This window comes from Oncorhynchus tshawytscha, linkage group LG15 (genome assembly GCF_018296145.1).
Source record: "Oncorhynchus tshawytscha isolate Ot180627B linkage group LG15, Otsh_v2.0, whole genome shotgun sequence".
Lineage (NCBI taxonomy): Eukaryota > Metazoa > Chordata > Actinopteri > Salmoniformes > Salmonidae > Oncorhynchus > Oncorhynchus tshawytscha.
The window spans coordinates 27,553,356-27,569,031 of NC_056443.1; the positions used below are offsets into that span (position 1 = coordinate 27,553,356).

General features: G+C 43.6%; 1 protein-coding gene across 2 annotated transcripts in view; it reads left to right on the forward strand.

Annotated features, from left to right (window-relative positions):
- Positions 1 to 15,676, forward strand: part of LOC112214779 (mitogen-activated protein kinase kinase kinase 11) — a 42,129-nt gene that overhangs the window by 19,803 nt on the left and 6,650 nt on the right. For both annotated transcript variants that reach the window (XR_006078949.1, XM_024373792.2), the window contains exons 2-8: positions 2,422 to 2,602; positions 8,896 to 9,044; positions 9,562 to 9,737; positions 9,964 to 10,210; positions 11,913 to 12,029; positions 13,302 to 13,464; positions 15,525 to 15,625. Coding sequence is in view for 1 of the 2 variants with exons in the window: in XM_024373792.2 (XP_024229560.1) it covers positions 2,422 to 2,602; positions 8,896 to 9,044; positions 9,562 to 9,737; positions 9,964 to 10,210; positions 11,913 to 12,029; positions 13,302 to 13,464; positions 15,525 to 15,625 (1,134 nt within the window). In the remaining variant the exon portion in view is untranslated. The remainder of the gene's footprint in view (positions 1 to 2,421; positions 2,603 to 8,895; positions 9,045 to 9,561; positions 9,738 to 9,963; positions 10,211 to 11,912; positions 12,030 to 13,301; positions 13,465 to 15,524; positions 15,626 to 15,676) is intronic.

Below are 15,676 nucleotides of genomic sequence, written 5' to 3' on the forward strand. Positions count from 1 at the left end.
TTCCCTCGATCCTGACTACTCACAGTCCCTGCCGCTGATACCCTTCCCCAGATCTGTGCCTCGACATAATCCTGGCTGAGCTCCAAGGACAATTCCTTCGACCTCATTGATTGTTTTTTGTGCTGACATACACTGTCAATATATAGACAGATGTGTTCCTTCCCAAATCATATCCAGTCAATTGAATATACCCCAGGACTCCAAGTTGTAGAAACATCTCAAGGATGATCAATGGAAGCAGGATGCACCTGAGCTAAATTTCGAGACTCATAGCAGAGGGTCTGAATTCTTATGTAAATAAGGGATTTCTGCTTTTTATTTTTTAATACATTTGCAAACATTTCTAAACTCTTTTTGCTTTGTCATTATGGGTATTGTGTGTAGATTTGAGGATTTTTGTTAATTTAATACATTTTAGAATAAGGCTTTAACATAACAAAATGTGGAAAAAGTCAAGGGGTCTGAATACATTCCGAATGTACAGTATATCACTTGTAGTACATTTACATTCTAATCTACAATGTTTGCTACTTTGGTTACAGTAATTTATTTTAATGCATTCAATATTATTATTCCAGTCTTCCTGTTCATCTTGTCGGAATGGACACGTTGTTTGCAGAGTGAACAACCTATGCTACACTTGTGAGAAACAAGTTTTGGTTTATTTCATTCCATTTACGAGTTTTGTCAATTTAGTCATTGTCATTTGTTTGGAGCACTCCTGTCAATGTTGATTAAGGATGCTCATGCATAGAAGTAGGCCTATAGGCTACTTGGGGATCTGATAGTATTTCTGATTGGCTTATCACACCAACACTAATGACCTGTGGAGCTTTTCAAAGTAAGGTTTTCTTCAACTCAAACATCAAGCAAACACAGTCTGTTTTTACATCCATTGAGAATAACAATAGTTCCTCAATGTATTTGAACAATCTTTCCAGCGCTCTCCCTTTCCATAACCACTCCACGTAAAAGGGAATAATGTCATGCTCTGATCCAGTGGAAACGTCATAAACTAAAACTCATTCTGGGTGCTTTATATTTAGGTGCAGGAGCTCCACAATACTTTTGAGCTAATATTCTATAAGAGGTACAGGAGCTCAAGCAGTTGAAAATGTGAGGTGCAGGTACTCAGCTCCGGTAAGCTCCTGCCCAAGTCGAGCACCTCTTCTTATCCATTGTGCAAATAGCCTACAGCTGTGTCTGTCATGAGCTCACTGGCACTGGAAACTCTGATGGCCCAGAATATTTTATACAATGTTGCAAGTTCACTAGGCAAGCTTCGGCCAGACCCAAGTTAAAAGTTGATACAATGTTTGAAGTTTGTTGCAGACAAACTATGTAGCCAATATGATTGATAGGATATTTATTTTTATCAGCATATTTTCTACCTGCAGGCAATGTTTTTATTTGTTGGATTTATGTAGGCTATTTGTCATATTTGGCAATAGAAGTAACTTTTTAGGTTTGTATCATTTTCATTTAGATTTGGATAGAATGTTGATTATCCAAATGACTGATTTTGAGATATGAGATAATAGAAATAAAATTAAACTGTTTCGTGAAAATGTGCATATGAAAACCGTAACTGGCATGCAGATCGGTAGATTGGCATTCATTATGAGAAAGGTTGGCTTCTCCTCGTGTAGCCTGTTACTGGCAACTTCAGGAGAGGAATGACAGAATCTGGAAAGCCAGCAGGAGCGGGAGGAGAATAGTTTGGTGAGGTTTTTTTCTTCTGGTTATCTAGATCTCTGGCACCCTCTTGAGGCATTTGTCTTATTTCATCGAACCGTAAGCTTAAACCATATAGTTGATTTTATTCAAACACATAGTGTGTCTATATATTGAAAAAAACACTTTTTTACCAATCAATTTGTCGAAAGAACAGACGACTTTCGGTTGACAAAGATGTATTTATTTTACATTTTTTGTCGGGGATTGTGTAAATATGATTCAGGTTTCACTTCTCTTTTCTTACTGTCACTTTCCTGATAGCTGCTTTATTGAGGAATGTTTTTACTTCACTATGACTGATATGTGGTTGTTGTTCCTACCTTAACTTGAATTCTCTAACTGTAAGGGGCGGAAGGCTGGATCGTGGTTAGACCGTTGGGCCAGTAACCGGAAGGCTGGATCGAGTCCCCGAGCTGACAAGGTCAAAATCTGTCGTTCTGCTCCTGAGCAAGGCAGTTAACCCACTGTTCCCCAGGCACCGATGACGTGGATGTTAAGGCAGCCCCCCCCACACCTCTCTGATTCAGAGGGGTTGGGTTAAATGAAGAAGACCCATTTCAGTTGAATACATTCAGTTGGACAACTGACTTTTCCTCTTGAGTCACTCTGGCAAAGATCATCTGTTACATGTCTAAAATGTAAAGGAGGATAAAAACGTCTCTTTCTTTACTTCCTCTCTCCCAGTCCTCCTGGCCCAGCCTATGGAGAATGATTGTATGGAAGGGATAACTCTGAAGATCACAGACTTCGGCCTGGCACGGGAGTGGCACAAGACCACCAAGATGAGCACAGCGGGCACCTACGCCTGGATGGCACCGGAGGTCATCAAGTCCTCAACCTTTTCCAAGGGCAGTGACGTCTGGAGGTAAGATTGTGTGTGTGTGGTACAGCAGCGCAGAAGCAATATTCAGCAGTAAATAGCTACATACCTCTACCGTTACAAAACGGTGTGTATGATGACGAGAGATGAGATCTTCCCTGCTACAATAAGGGTTACATTACAATACAGATAAATGACGAGTATATTTAAGGGCCATTACTGTTGTGTGTGTAGGAACTTATCCTCCACCTTCTCTGACCGTGATGGAATAGAGGGATATGTTGCAGGAGGGTGCAGCCACGTGATAGCAGCAGTGATAGAAGGATATGTTGCAGTAGGGACACAGCCATGTGATAGCAGCAGTGATAGAATAGAAGGATATGTTGCAGTAGGGACACAGCCATGTGATGGAAGCAGTGATAGAATAGAAGGATATGTTGCAGTAGGGACACAGCCATGTGATAGCAGCAGTGATAGAATAGAAGGATATGTTGCAGTAGGGACACAGCCATGTGATGGAAGCAGTGATAGAATAGAAGGATATGTTGCAGTAGGGACACAGCCATGTGATGGAAGCAGTGATAGAATAGAAGGATATGTTGCAGTAGGGACACAGCCATGTGATGGAAGCAGTGATAGAATAGAAGGATATGTTGCAGTAGGGACACAGCCATGTGATGGAAGCAGTGATAGAATAGAAGGATATGTTGCAGTAGGGACACAGCCATGTGATGGAAGCAGTGATAGAATAGAAGGATATGTTGCAGTAGGGACACAGCCACGTGATAGCAGCAGTGATAGAATAGAAGGATATGTTGCAGTTGGGACACAGCCATGTGATGGAAGCAGTGATAGAATAGAAGGATATGTTGCAGTAGGGACACAGCCATGTGATGGAAGCAGTGATAGAATAGAAGGATATGTTGCAGTAGGGACACAGCCACGTGATAGCAGCAGTGATAGAATAGAAGGATATGTTGCAGTAGGGACACAGCCATGTGATGGAAGCAGTGATAGAATAGAAGGATATGTTGCAGTAGGGACACAGCCATGTGATGGAAGCAGTGATAGAATAGAAGGATATGTTGCAGTAGGGACACAGCCACGTGATAGCAGCAGTGATAGAATAGAAGGATATGTTGCAGTAGGGACACAGCCACGTGATAGCAGCAGTGATAGAATAGAAGGATATGTTGCAGTAGGGACACAGCCACGTGATAGCAGCAGTGATAGAATAGAAGGATATGTTGCAGGAGGGACACAGCCATGTGATAGCAGCAGTGATAGAATAGAGGGATATGTTGCAGTTGGGACACAGCCATGTGATAGCAGCAGTGATAGAATAGAAGGATATGTTGCAGTAGGGACACAGCCACGTGATAGCAGCAGTGATAGAATAGAAGGATATGTTGCAGGAGGGACACAGCCACGTGATAGCAGCAGTGATAGAATAGAAGGATATGTTGCAGTAGGGACACAGCCATGTGATGGAAGCAGTGATAGAATGGAAGGATATGTTGCAGTAGGGACACAGCCATGTGATAGCAGCAGTGATAGAATAGAAGGATATGTTGCAGTAGGGACACAGCCATGTGATGGAAGCAGTGATAGAATAGAGGGAAATGTTGCAGTAGGGACACAGCCATGTGATAGCAGCAGTGGATAGAATAGAAGGATATGTTGCAGTAGGGACACAGCCATGTGATGGAAGCAGTGATAGAATAGAAGGATATGTTGCAGTAGGGACACAGCCATGTGATAGCAGCAGTGATAGAATAGAAGGATATGTTGCAGTAGGGACACAGCCATGTGATGGAAGCAGTGATAGAATAGAAGGATATGTTGCAGTAGGGACACAGCCATGTGATGGAAGCAGTGATAGAATAGAAGGATATGTTGCAGTAGGGACAGCCATGCCAGTGATAGAAGGATATGTTGCAGTAGGGACACAGCCATGTGATAGAATAGAAGGATATGTTGCAGTAGGGACACAGCCATGTGATGGAAGCAGTGATAGAATAGAGGGATATGTTGCAGTAGGGACACAGCCATGTGATGGAAGCAGTGATAGAATAGAGGATATGTTGCAGGAGGGACACAGCCATGTGATAGCAGCAGTGATAGAATAGAAGGATATGTTGCAGTAGGGACACAGCCATGTGATGGAAGCAGTGATAGAATAGAAGGATATGTTGCAGTAGGGACACAGCCATGTGATAGCAGCAGTGATAGAATAGAAGGATATGTTGCAGTAGGGACACAGCCACGTGATAGCAGCAGTGATAGAATAGAAGGATATGTTGATAGGGACACAGCCACGTGATAGCAGTGATAGAATAGAAGGATATGTTGCAGTAGGGACACAGCCATGTGATAGCAGCAGTGATAGAATAGAAGGATATGTTGCAGTAGGGACACAGCCATGTGATAGCAGCAGTGATAGAATAGAAGGATATGTTGCAGTAGGGACACAGCCACGTGATAGCAGCAGTGATAGAATAGAAGGATATGTTGCAGGAGGGACACAGCCATGTGATGGAAGCAGTGATAGAATAGAAGGATATGTTGCAGTAGGGACACAGCCATGTGATAGCAGCAGTGATAGAATAGAAGGATATGTTGCAGTAGGGACACAGCCATGTGATAGCAGCAGTGATAGAATAGAAGGATATGTTGCAGTTGGGACACAGCCATGTGATGGAAGCAGTGATAGAATAGAAGGATATGTTGCAGTAGGGACACAGCCATGTGATGGAAGCAGTGATAGAATAGAAGGATATGTTGCAGTAGGGACACAGCCACGTGATAGCAGCAGTGATAGAATAGAAGGATATGTTGCAGTAGGGACACAGCCATGTGATGGAAGCAGTGATAGAATGGAAGGATATGTTGCAGTAGGGACACAGCCATGTGATAGCAGCAGTGATAGAATAGAAGGATATGTTGCAGTAGGGACACAGCCATGTGATGGAAGCAGTGATAGAATAGAGGGAAATGTTGCAGTAGGGACACAGCCATGTGATAGCAGCAGTGGATAGAATAGAAGGATATGTTGCAGTAGGGACACAGCCATGTGATGGAAGCAGTGATAGAATAGAAGGATATGTTGCAGTAGGGACACAGCCATGTGATGGAAGCAGTGATAGAATAGAGGGATATGTTGCAGTAGGGACACAGCCATGTGATGGAAGCAGTGATAGAATAGAAGGATATGTTGCAGTAGGGACACAGCCATGTGATGGAAGCAGTGATAGAATAGAAGGATATGTTGCAGTAGGGACACAGCCATGTGATGGAAGCAGTGATAGAATAGAAGGATATGTTGCAGTAGGGACACAGCCATGTGATGGAAGCAGTGATAGAAGGATATGTTGCAGTAGGGACACAGCCATGTGATGGAAGCAGTGATAGAAGGATATGTTGCAGTAGGGACACAGCCATGTGATGGAAGCAGTGATAGAATAGAGGGATATGTTGCAGTAGGGACACAGCCATGTGATGGAAGCAGTGATAGAATAGAGGGATATGTTGCAGGAGGGACACAGCCATGTGATAGCAGCAGTGATAGAGGGATATGTTGCAGTAGGGACACAGCCATGTGATGGAAGCAGTGATAGAATAGAGGGATATGTTGCAGTAGGGACAGCCATGTGATGGAAGCAGTGATAGAATAGAAGGATATGTTGCAGTAGGGACACAGCCATGTGATGGAAGCAGTGATAGAATAGAAGGATATGTTGCAGTAGGGACACAGCCATGTGATGGAAGCAGTGATAGAATAGAAGGATATGTTGCAGTAGGGACACAGCCATGTGATGGAAGCAGTGATAGAATAGAGGGATATGTTGCAGTAGGGACACAGCCATGTGATGGAAGCAGTGATAGAATAGAAGGATATGTTGCAGGAGGGACACAGCCACGTGATGGAAGCAGTGATAGAATAGAGGGATATGTTGCAGGAGGGACACAGCCATGTGATGGAAGCAGTGATAGAATAGAAGGATATGTTGCAGGAGGGACACAGCCACGTGATGGAAGCAGTGATAGAATAGAGGGATATGTTGCAGGAGGGACACAGCCACGTGATGGAAGCAGTGATAGAATAGAAGGATATGTTGCAGTAGGGACACAGCCACGTGATGGAAGCAGTGATAGAATAGAAGGATATGTTGCAGGAGGGACACAGCCACGTGATGGAAGCAGTGATAGAATAGAAGGATATGTTGCAGGAGGGACACAGCCATGTGATGGAAGCAGTGATAGAATAGAAGGATATGTTGCAGGAGGGACACAGCCACGTGATGGAAGCAGTGATAGAATAGAGGATATGTTGCAGGAGGGACACAGCCACGTGATGGAAGCAGTGATAGAATAGAAGGATATGTTGCAGGAGGGACACAGCCACGTGATGGAAGCAGTGATAGAATAGAAGGATATGTTGCAGGAGGGACACAGCCATGTGATAGCAGCAGTGATAGAATAGAGGGATATGTTGCAGGAGGGACACAGCCACGTGATAGCAGCAGTGATAGAATAGAAGGATATGTTGCAGTAGGGACACAGCCACGTGATAGCAGCAGTGATAGAATAGAGGGATATGTTGCAGGAGGGACACAGCCACGTGATAGCAGTAGCAGCAGCACTTCATAGCCTGCTTTGTGTGAGACGTGTCGTGCACACTGTCCTATTGGCCACAAGTACGGAGAGAGTGAGAGAGGAGGGTGGAAGGCCACGCTGCAGACCTGACCGCAGCCCTTTTATCTGTGAAGGGTGTGTCTGTGTGTGTGTGTGTGTGTGTGTGTGTGTGTGTGTGTGTGTGTGTGTGTGGCCAAGCACAGGATGTACATTCAAAATAGCACATCAACACAAACAAATATCTCTCTCACACTCTCCTTGGACATGTCACTATTCCCAAACAAGCTTCTTCCATTTTACCTTCATAACAGATACTTTGCATATCTTAATGAGAGGGTTGTGGAATCTGCTATGAAAATTAAGGGGTAATCTTGACCCCCCCCCCCTATTCTTTATCATCCATCTCCCTGGCTGCATCCCAATTGGCTCCCTATTCCACACAGGGCTCTGGTCCAAAGTAGTGCACTATTTAGGGAATAGGGTGCCATTTGGGATGCTTCCTGTTACTACTTCATCATAAAGCTGTAGATCTCAGATGATGAGGTAAAAACAGGCGTGGAGTGGCACAGTCTCTGTTGGATGGTGTTGTTAAGGACTATATTAAAACGCTGAAGGCTACACGCCCCCACTTGCAGGCTGCCTACAGGCCTTTTAGAGGAGTTTGTGTGTTGATTGAATGGATGTAATTGACAGTGTGGGAGATCCAAGCACTTTGCCACTGAAAATATTGAGATAAACTTTTGTTATTGACCAAATACTTATTTTCCACCATAATTTTTAAATAAATTCATAAAAAATCCTACAATGTGATTTTCTGGATTTTTTTTCCTCATTTTATCTGTCATAGTTGAAGTGTACCTATGATGAAAATTACAGGCCTCTCATCTTTTTAAGTGGGAGAACTTGCACAATTGGTGGCTGACTAAATACTTTTTTGCCCCACTGTATATATAGAAACAGCTCTATCATATTTTTGTTGTTATTGTAAAAAAGTGTGTCTTTCTACCCTATTTGTCTTTATGCTTTATAGATTCATAGTGCACTTCCATGAGCGCCATATTTATTACAAATAAATAAATACATAAATAATAATATATTGCTTAGTTACCTTCCCTCCACTTCAGCTGTTGATGTCATTTGCATGCTCTGTACAGTGTGTGATGCTATACATACATAAAACAAACCCCTCCTTGAGGTGCCCCATCCATTCCACATATTTGTTCCAACACTGGCACATCTGATTCAGCTTGTCAATCAATGGCTTCATGATTTTTTATTTTTTATTTTTTTCTGATTCAATGAAAGTCAATGAACTAAGTCAGCGGTTCTCAAACCTCTCCTCGGGGATTCCCGGCCGTTCCATGTATTTGAACTATTCCACAGCTAGCACACCTGATTGAAAATGTGAACTAATAATCAAGCCCTTGAATAGGTGAATCAGTTGAGTTAGTTCAGGGCTACAACAAAATTTTGAACTGTCTGGTGGTCCCGGATGAGAGGTTTGTAGAATCCTGTAGAATCCAGCTGCTATTGCATTGGTGTCTATGGGAGACCCACTCCCGTTTTTTCAATGGCTAACAGCCTGAAGGAACTATCTTCATTTATCCATCATCTTTGCTAATACTAGAAGGACCAGGGACTGGCTTGATAAACTGCCCTAACTTTTCATTGAATGCTCCTTGCTCTCCCTCTCTCCTACCCAGCTATGGTGTTCTATTGTGGGAGTTGCTGACAGGGGAGGTTCCCTACAGAGGAATAGATGGTCTGGCAGTGGCGTACGGGGTGGCTGTTAACAAACTCACCCTCCCCATCCCCTCCACCTGCCCAGAACCCTTTGCCCAGCTCATGGCAGGTAAGAGTCCTGTGTGTGCTCGTGCGCATACTTGTGTGTGATGAATTTGGTGTTACCATAATGCTCTCTTTCTCTATTTCTCCATTTCCTCAAACCTGGAGGAGAAATATGAAATGTTCTGTATAATGTTAAATTTGGTCACATCCAGGAAGAACACGCTGATCAGCTGGTTATGTTGTGTAATGTATTTTGGCTGCCGTTCATATATCTTCTGAAGGATGTTGTTGGTTTGCGGTTGTTGTTGATTTGCTGTGCCAGTTGTGTTGGTGGCGTTTGATAAAAGCACAAAAGTCACTCCCAATTATTGTAATGGTATCAGCCTTGACAATGTCTGGCCAAAATTCTGCTAAAATGCTACGAAATAGTTGGGAGAGTTGTTTGTGCTTGAATTGTGTCATGACCTGAATGCAATCAGGCACTTATAGATACAAGTCCCATGATTATACTTTGGTAGTGGAGCATCTATCATTTGCATGTTTTTATAATGTATCTTAACTAAGTGTTTCTGCCTTGACAGAGTGCTGGGATCAGGACCCACACCTTAGGCCCAACTTTGCCTCCATCTTGGTTCAGCTAACTGCTCTTGAGAGGCAGGTGGTGGAGGAGATGCCTCAGGACTCCTTTCATTCCCTACAGGAAGACTGGAAACTGGAGATCCAGGACATGTTTGATGAGCTCCGAGCCAAGGAGAAGGTGAGGGAGACAGAGCCAGCTGTCTTTTCTATTAAAGAGAGGCTGGGAGAGTAGGATTGAATGATGATTATTTTGTGTGTCCGGGGGGTGCGTTTGTGATGGATATGTATGTAGGACAATGAGTGCATGTTTATGCATGTGCACAGAACATTTTGTAATGGTGTAAGTGTGTGTTTGCGCGTGTGTGTGTGTGTAGTAAAACAATAATAACCAGTAATAACTCCAGGAGCTGCGTTGTCGCGAGGAGGAGCTGAAGCGCGCGGCGGTGGAGCAGAAGTCTCACGAGGAGTTCCTGAGGCAGAGGGAGCAGCAGCTGGCCCAGTGGGAACAGGATGTGTTTGAGAGGGAGCTCAGTCTCCTCATCCTGCACATGAACAACCAGGAGAAGCCCAACGTCAAGAAGAGGAAGGGAACCTTCAAGAAGCACAAGTTGAAGGGCAGTAAGAACGGAGAGAAGATCAGCATGCCCCAAGGTGAGGGGACGGCGATGAAACTTGCTTGGGATGTCTTGAAATGTCTCTCTACACACGTTCCAAAAAGGTTCTTCGGCTGTCCCCATAGGATAACCTTTTTTGGTTTCAGGTAGAACCATTTTTGGTTTCAGTTAGAACCCCTTTACCCAAAAGGGTTCTACCTGGAGCCAGAAAGGGTTCTTCAAAGGGTTTTCCAATTGGGACAGCCGAAGAACCCCTTTAAGTTCTAGATAGCTTTTTTTTTTCTTACAGTATGTACTTCAGCATTTTGCATTGAAGATGAAATGTTTGAGGTGACAGTACAGAATGTCACCTTTTTGATTTTAGTTTTTTCATAAATATCTGTTTTACCGTTTAGAAATTAAAGCACTTTATAGATCTAATCCCTCCCATACTGTAAGTGAAGTTATCCAAATACTTATGACACCTTGAAATGGGGGGACTAGACAGATATGTATGAAAATACCCTCAAATAAAAGGTCACATTCTGTACTGTCACCTCAAACATGTAATTTTCAATAAAAAAATTCTGGAATATAGAGCCAATTTAAAATGCATGTATAATAAAATAGATAAATAAAAATAAATGCATAGGCGAATGTATATTGGTCAGATGGTTGAATGGTTGGTCGGTCTGTGAGTCGGGCAGGCACATAGACAGAAAAAGAGTCAGTTAGTCTATAGTACATGTCATTCACCTCAGCTCACCTCACACTCCTTCACTACTGTGTCAACTGAGTGTGCAGAAGAATCATATACCCGTTATCTGCTGTAGACTCACTTTCTCTTGTAGACCACTCCTATTGTCTACTGATAAGAAACTCACCATAGAAACAAACAATGCTGTACACTCATCATGCCTGACAGAGGCACTCAGTTTCTCATACAGATGCTCTCTCTCTTTCCAAATGCACACAGACTTACTTTGTGTGTGTACGTGTGTGTGTGTGCGCGTGTGTGCGTGTGTGTGTGGAGGCTGTGGTCAGGCCATTCCCAGCAGCAGGGTAGTGATTTGGTGGTGGGTTGATGAAAGGGACATGGAGCTAACCCAACCACGCCTCTGGGCTTCCTGTCACTCCTGGCTGGCCGCTCGCTCTCTAGCTCTATCTATCTCTCTCTCCTCCAACTCTAACTTCTTTCTCCCTTCCAGCTATATCTCGTTCCCAGCTTTCTCTCACTCCCTGTCTCTCTCTCCCAGCTGTTTCTTCATTTTTCTCCCAGCTCTCCCTTTCCTTGCCTCTCTTCTTCTCTCCCAGTACTTCCACAACCAATGTATCTTACTACGACAAGCTAGCCAAGGACAGATATCCTTCAGGCCTCTCATGTTTTCGTTTACTTTGGCCTCACAAATGACCATATTCTCACATGACCATATTCTCATGGCATGAAAAGGAAATTCAGACACCCATGCCACCACATAAAATATACATTTATTTCTAAGGTAAACAATCTTGTTGAAGACAAGCAAGTTTCTTTGTCTTTGTTTGAACCTGGGTCGAATTCAGTGGGCCACACTGTAGCAAAGCACTTTTTACCTGTAAAATCAATGTGTTATTATTGGATGAAGCTAAGGTAGTACCTCCCCATTTTACTCTGTTTCAAAACGTTTCCTCCCTACTGAACAGGACCCAACCTCTTTTAATTTATGATTTATTTTCTGTCTGTGTAGTCTGCTCTCACATCTGCTGTATGTCTCTTCCAGACTTTATCCATAAGATCACTGTCCAGGCGTCTCCGGGGCTGGAGAAGAGACGCAACTCTCCTGATCTGGGCACCGGCACCTCTCCCTCTTTCGGCCCACGCTTCCGAGCAATCCAACGTGAGTGTGGTCTTCATCCACCACACACTCTCAGTTCATACAGACACACACCCCTCCACCAAACACACACCATCCTTTTTTTCACCTCTACATGCTCACCTCACCATGCCCTTACATTCTCTGCCTCTTTCCCTACAGACTTCCTCTCTCCCTCTTACACATCCTTTCGCAACAATAGCTGTTCCAATCCAAATATCCTCTCTTCCTTCCTTTTAACAATGGATCAACAGTGTATTTGCTTTAGCCTTTAGTTCTCTATATCTGCAATGTCCTGTTTCTACCAGCTAGGGGAGTCTTTGCTCCATGTGCTACAATGACAGAAATCATCTCTGTATTTTTACATGCGTGTGCTGTTACACAATGTCTCTTTTTACTGAATAAGAAACCAGCTAAATTCATTGGTCTGTGTGTTACAGTGCTAAGTAGGAGTGGAGGGGCATTTGATTAACAGCACTGTTCTGGAGTTCAGTGCTAAAGACTAATTCCATTATAGTTTCCCCTTAGTGGGAGAATTCTCCCCATAGATAATGTCCTACACCACACCTACAGGAATTTTCTGTGTCCCAACAGACTGGAAGGGGTTTTCCTAAAATGCCCATAAAATAGGTCTATCCACAATGGTTGAGTTTAACAGCACAATAAAGATTGCAATTTAATTTATATTAAATATTTTATTGGATTAGTGGTTTTCGAAAACATCTGTTTGATTCATTTATGCGTTTTAAAATGTGGGTTGGATTCATGCGTCTGTAATCATTTGTAGGCTTAATGGTACTTTTTAGGGCTCAGTGTGCGGTTGTCATTAAAATGTATTTCCTTATTTAGCAAACATCTGTGCTAGCTGTGTCACGGCAGACAATGACTTACTGAACCCAGGGGCCATATGGTTCGAATTTTGTTAGCAGTATGTTAGCGCTTTAGCATCTTAGCATCTTTGCACTGTATCAGCCCATAGAGATTGCAGCGACATCGTGAATGACTAACGTGACAGCAGTTTGCATCTCGGAGTCAGAACCCCCTTTAGGACGGGATGCCTGTTGTGTGACTGAGCTGCTGAGTCATGCAGTCAGTGTTTGTTTAACATTAGCGTAGCTGAGTTAGCATCGCTAGCCCTGAGGGGATGAGAAAGTCTAAGTGTGCAGCACCAGGTGGAATCTCACTTCTATTATTGCCCACTTTGATTCCCCCATTTTCTGTCACTCCATGCCTCTCCCCTCTATTCCCAAACTTCTCTCTCTCTCTCTCTCTCTCTCTCTCTCTCTCTCTTTCCAGTCAGCCCTAGTGAGAACACCAGGGCATTTGGTCTGAGCTCCATGTGGCCCCTAGAGGCCCCTCCACACAACAAGCAGGCCAACGGGGACCGGCTGGGGCCCCACTGGAGGCCCCAGAGCCCTAAGAGCCCCAAAGTCCTGCGCCTCAGCCCACAGGAGAGCAGGTAGTAACCCCCTCCCTTACACTGACAACAAGCACATGGCTGAGCTCTGTAATCACCACTTCATTAAGTCAGGATTCCTATTTGACTCTGCCATGCCTCCTTGCCCGTCCAATATTTCCTCATCTCCCAGGAAGTCACTGAGTCCGAGGTGCTAAAGGATCACCTGAAACTTGACCCCCCAAAAAACATCTGGGTCAGATGGTTTAGACCCTTTCTTCTTTAAGGTTGCTGTCCCTATCATCTCCAAGCCTATCTCCAACCTTTTTAACCTGTCTCTCCTTTCTGGGGAGGTTCCCATTGCTTGGAAGGCAGCCACGGTTCATACTTTATTTAAAGGGGGAGATCAAGCTGATCCTAACTGTTCAAGGCCTATTTCTATTTCCTGTTTATCAAAAATGTTGGAAAAACTTGTTAATAATCAACTGACTGGCTTTCTTGATGTCTATAGTATTCTCTCTGGTATGCAATCTGGTTTCCATTCAGATTATGGTTGTGTCAACTCAACCTTAAAAAGGTCCTCAATGATGTCACCATTGACTGTGACTCTAAGCAATGTTGTGCTGCTATTTTTATTGACTTGGCCAAAGCTTTTTATACGGTAGACATTCTATTCTTGTGGGCCGGCTAAGGAGTATTGGTGTCTCTGGGGTCTTTGGCCTGGTTTGCTAACTACCTCAGAGTGTAGTGTATAAAGTCAGAAAATCTTCAGCCACTGCCTATCACCAATGGAATACCACAAAGCTCAATCCTAGGCCCCATGCTCTTCTAAATTTACATCAACATAGCTCAGGCAGTAGGAAACTCTCATCCATTTATATTCAGATGATAGTCTTATACTCAGCTGGTCCCTTCCCGGATTTTGTGTTAAATGCTCTCCGACAAGCTTTCCTATGGTCCAACAAGCTTTCTCTACCTGTAACCTTGTTCTAAACACCTCCAAAACAAAGGTAATGTGGTTTGGTAAGAAGAATGCCCCTCTCCTCACAGGTGTGATTACTACCTCTGAGGGTTTAGAGCTTGAGGTAGTCACCTCATACAAGTACTTGGGAGTATGGCTAGATGTTGCACTGTCCTTCTCTCAGCACATATCAAAGCTGCAGGCTTAAGTTAAATCTAGACTTGGTTTCCTCTATAGTAACCTCTCCTCTTTCACCCCAGCTGCAAAACTAACCCTGATTTCAGATTACCCATGCTAGATTACGGAGACATAATTTATAGATCGGCAGGTAAGGGTGCTCTCAAGCGGCTAGATTGTCTTTACCATTCGGCTATCAGATTTGCCACCAATGCTCCTTATAGGACATATCACATCACTGAACTCTATACTCCTCTCTAAACGGATCATCTCTGTATACCCGTCGCAAGACCCACTGGTTGATGCTTATTTATAAAACTCTTAGACCTCACTCCCCCCTCCCCCTATCTGAGATATCTACTGCAGCCTTCATCCTCCACATACAACTACCGTTCTGCCAGTCACATTCTCTTAAAGGTTCCCAAAGCACACACATCCCTGGGTTGCTCCTCTTTTTAGTTCGCTGCAGCTAGTGACTGGAACGAGCGGCAACAAACACTCAAATTGGACAGTTTGATCTCAATTTCTTCATTCAAAGACTCCATCATGGACACCTTACTGACAGTTGTGGCTGCGTTGCGTGATTTATGGCTGTCTCGATCTTCTTGCTCTTTGTGCTGTTGTCTGTGCCCAATAATGTTTGTACCATGTTTTGTGCTGCTACCATGTTGTTGTCATGTTGTGTCGATACCATGCTGTGTTATGTGTTGTTGCCTTGCTATGTTGTTGTCTTAGGTCTCTCTTGTGTTGTCTCGTTATAATTTAATAAAATTGTTTTATCCCTGTCCCCGCAGGAGGCCTTTTGGTAGGCAGTCATTGTAAATAAGAATTTGTACTTAAGTGACTTGCCTAGTTAAATAAAGGTTAAATAAATCAAATAAAATCCACCCCTCCATACACACAGGGCCAGATATGAATCCGATGTGGAGCACTGTATTGGCTGAATCAGAAATATTGTGTTTTAAAGCAATTATGCATGTTCCAGTCTTTCAATGAGAGCCAAGCTTCTGGACATGGACAGCAATGAGAACGGAGAATCCAAGGATGACTTTGAGGAGTACAGACCCTCCACCCCTGTCCAAAACGGTATGCTCTTCACCACTACCAGAGTTTACCATATTCACACAAAATCCACCT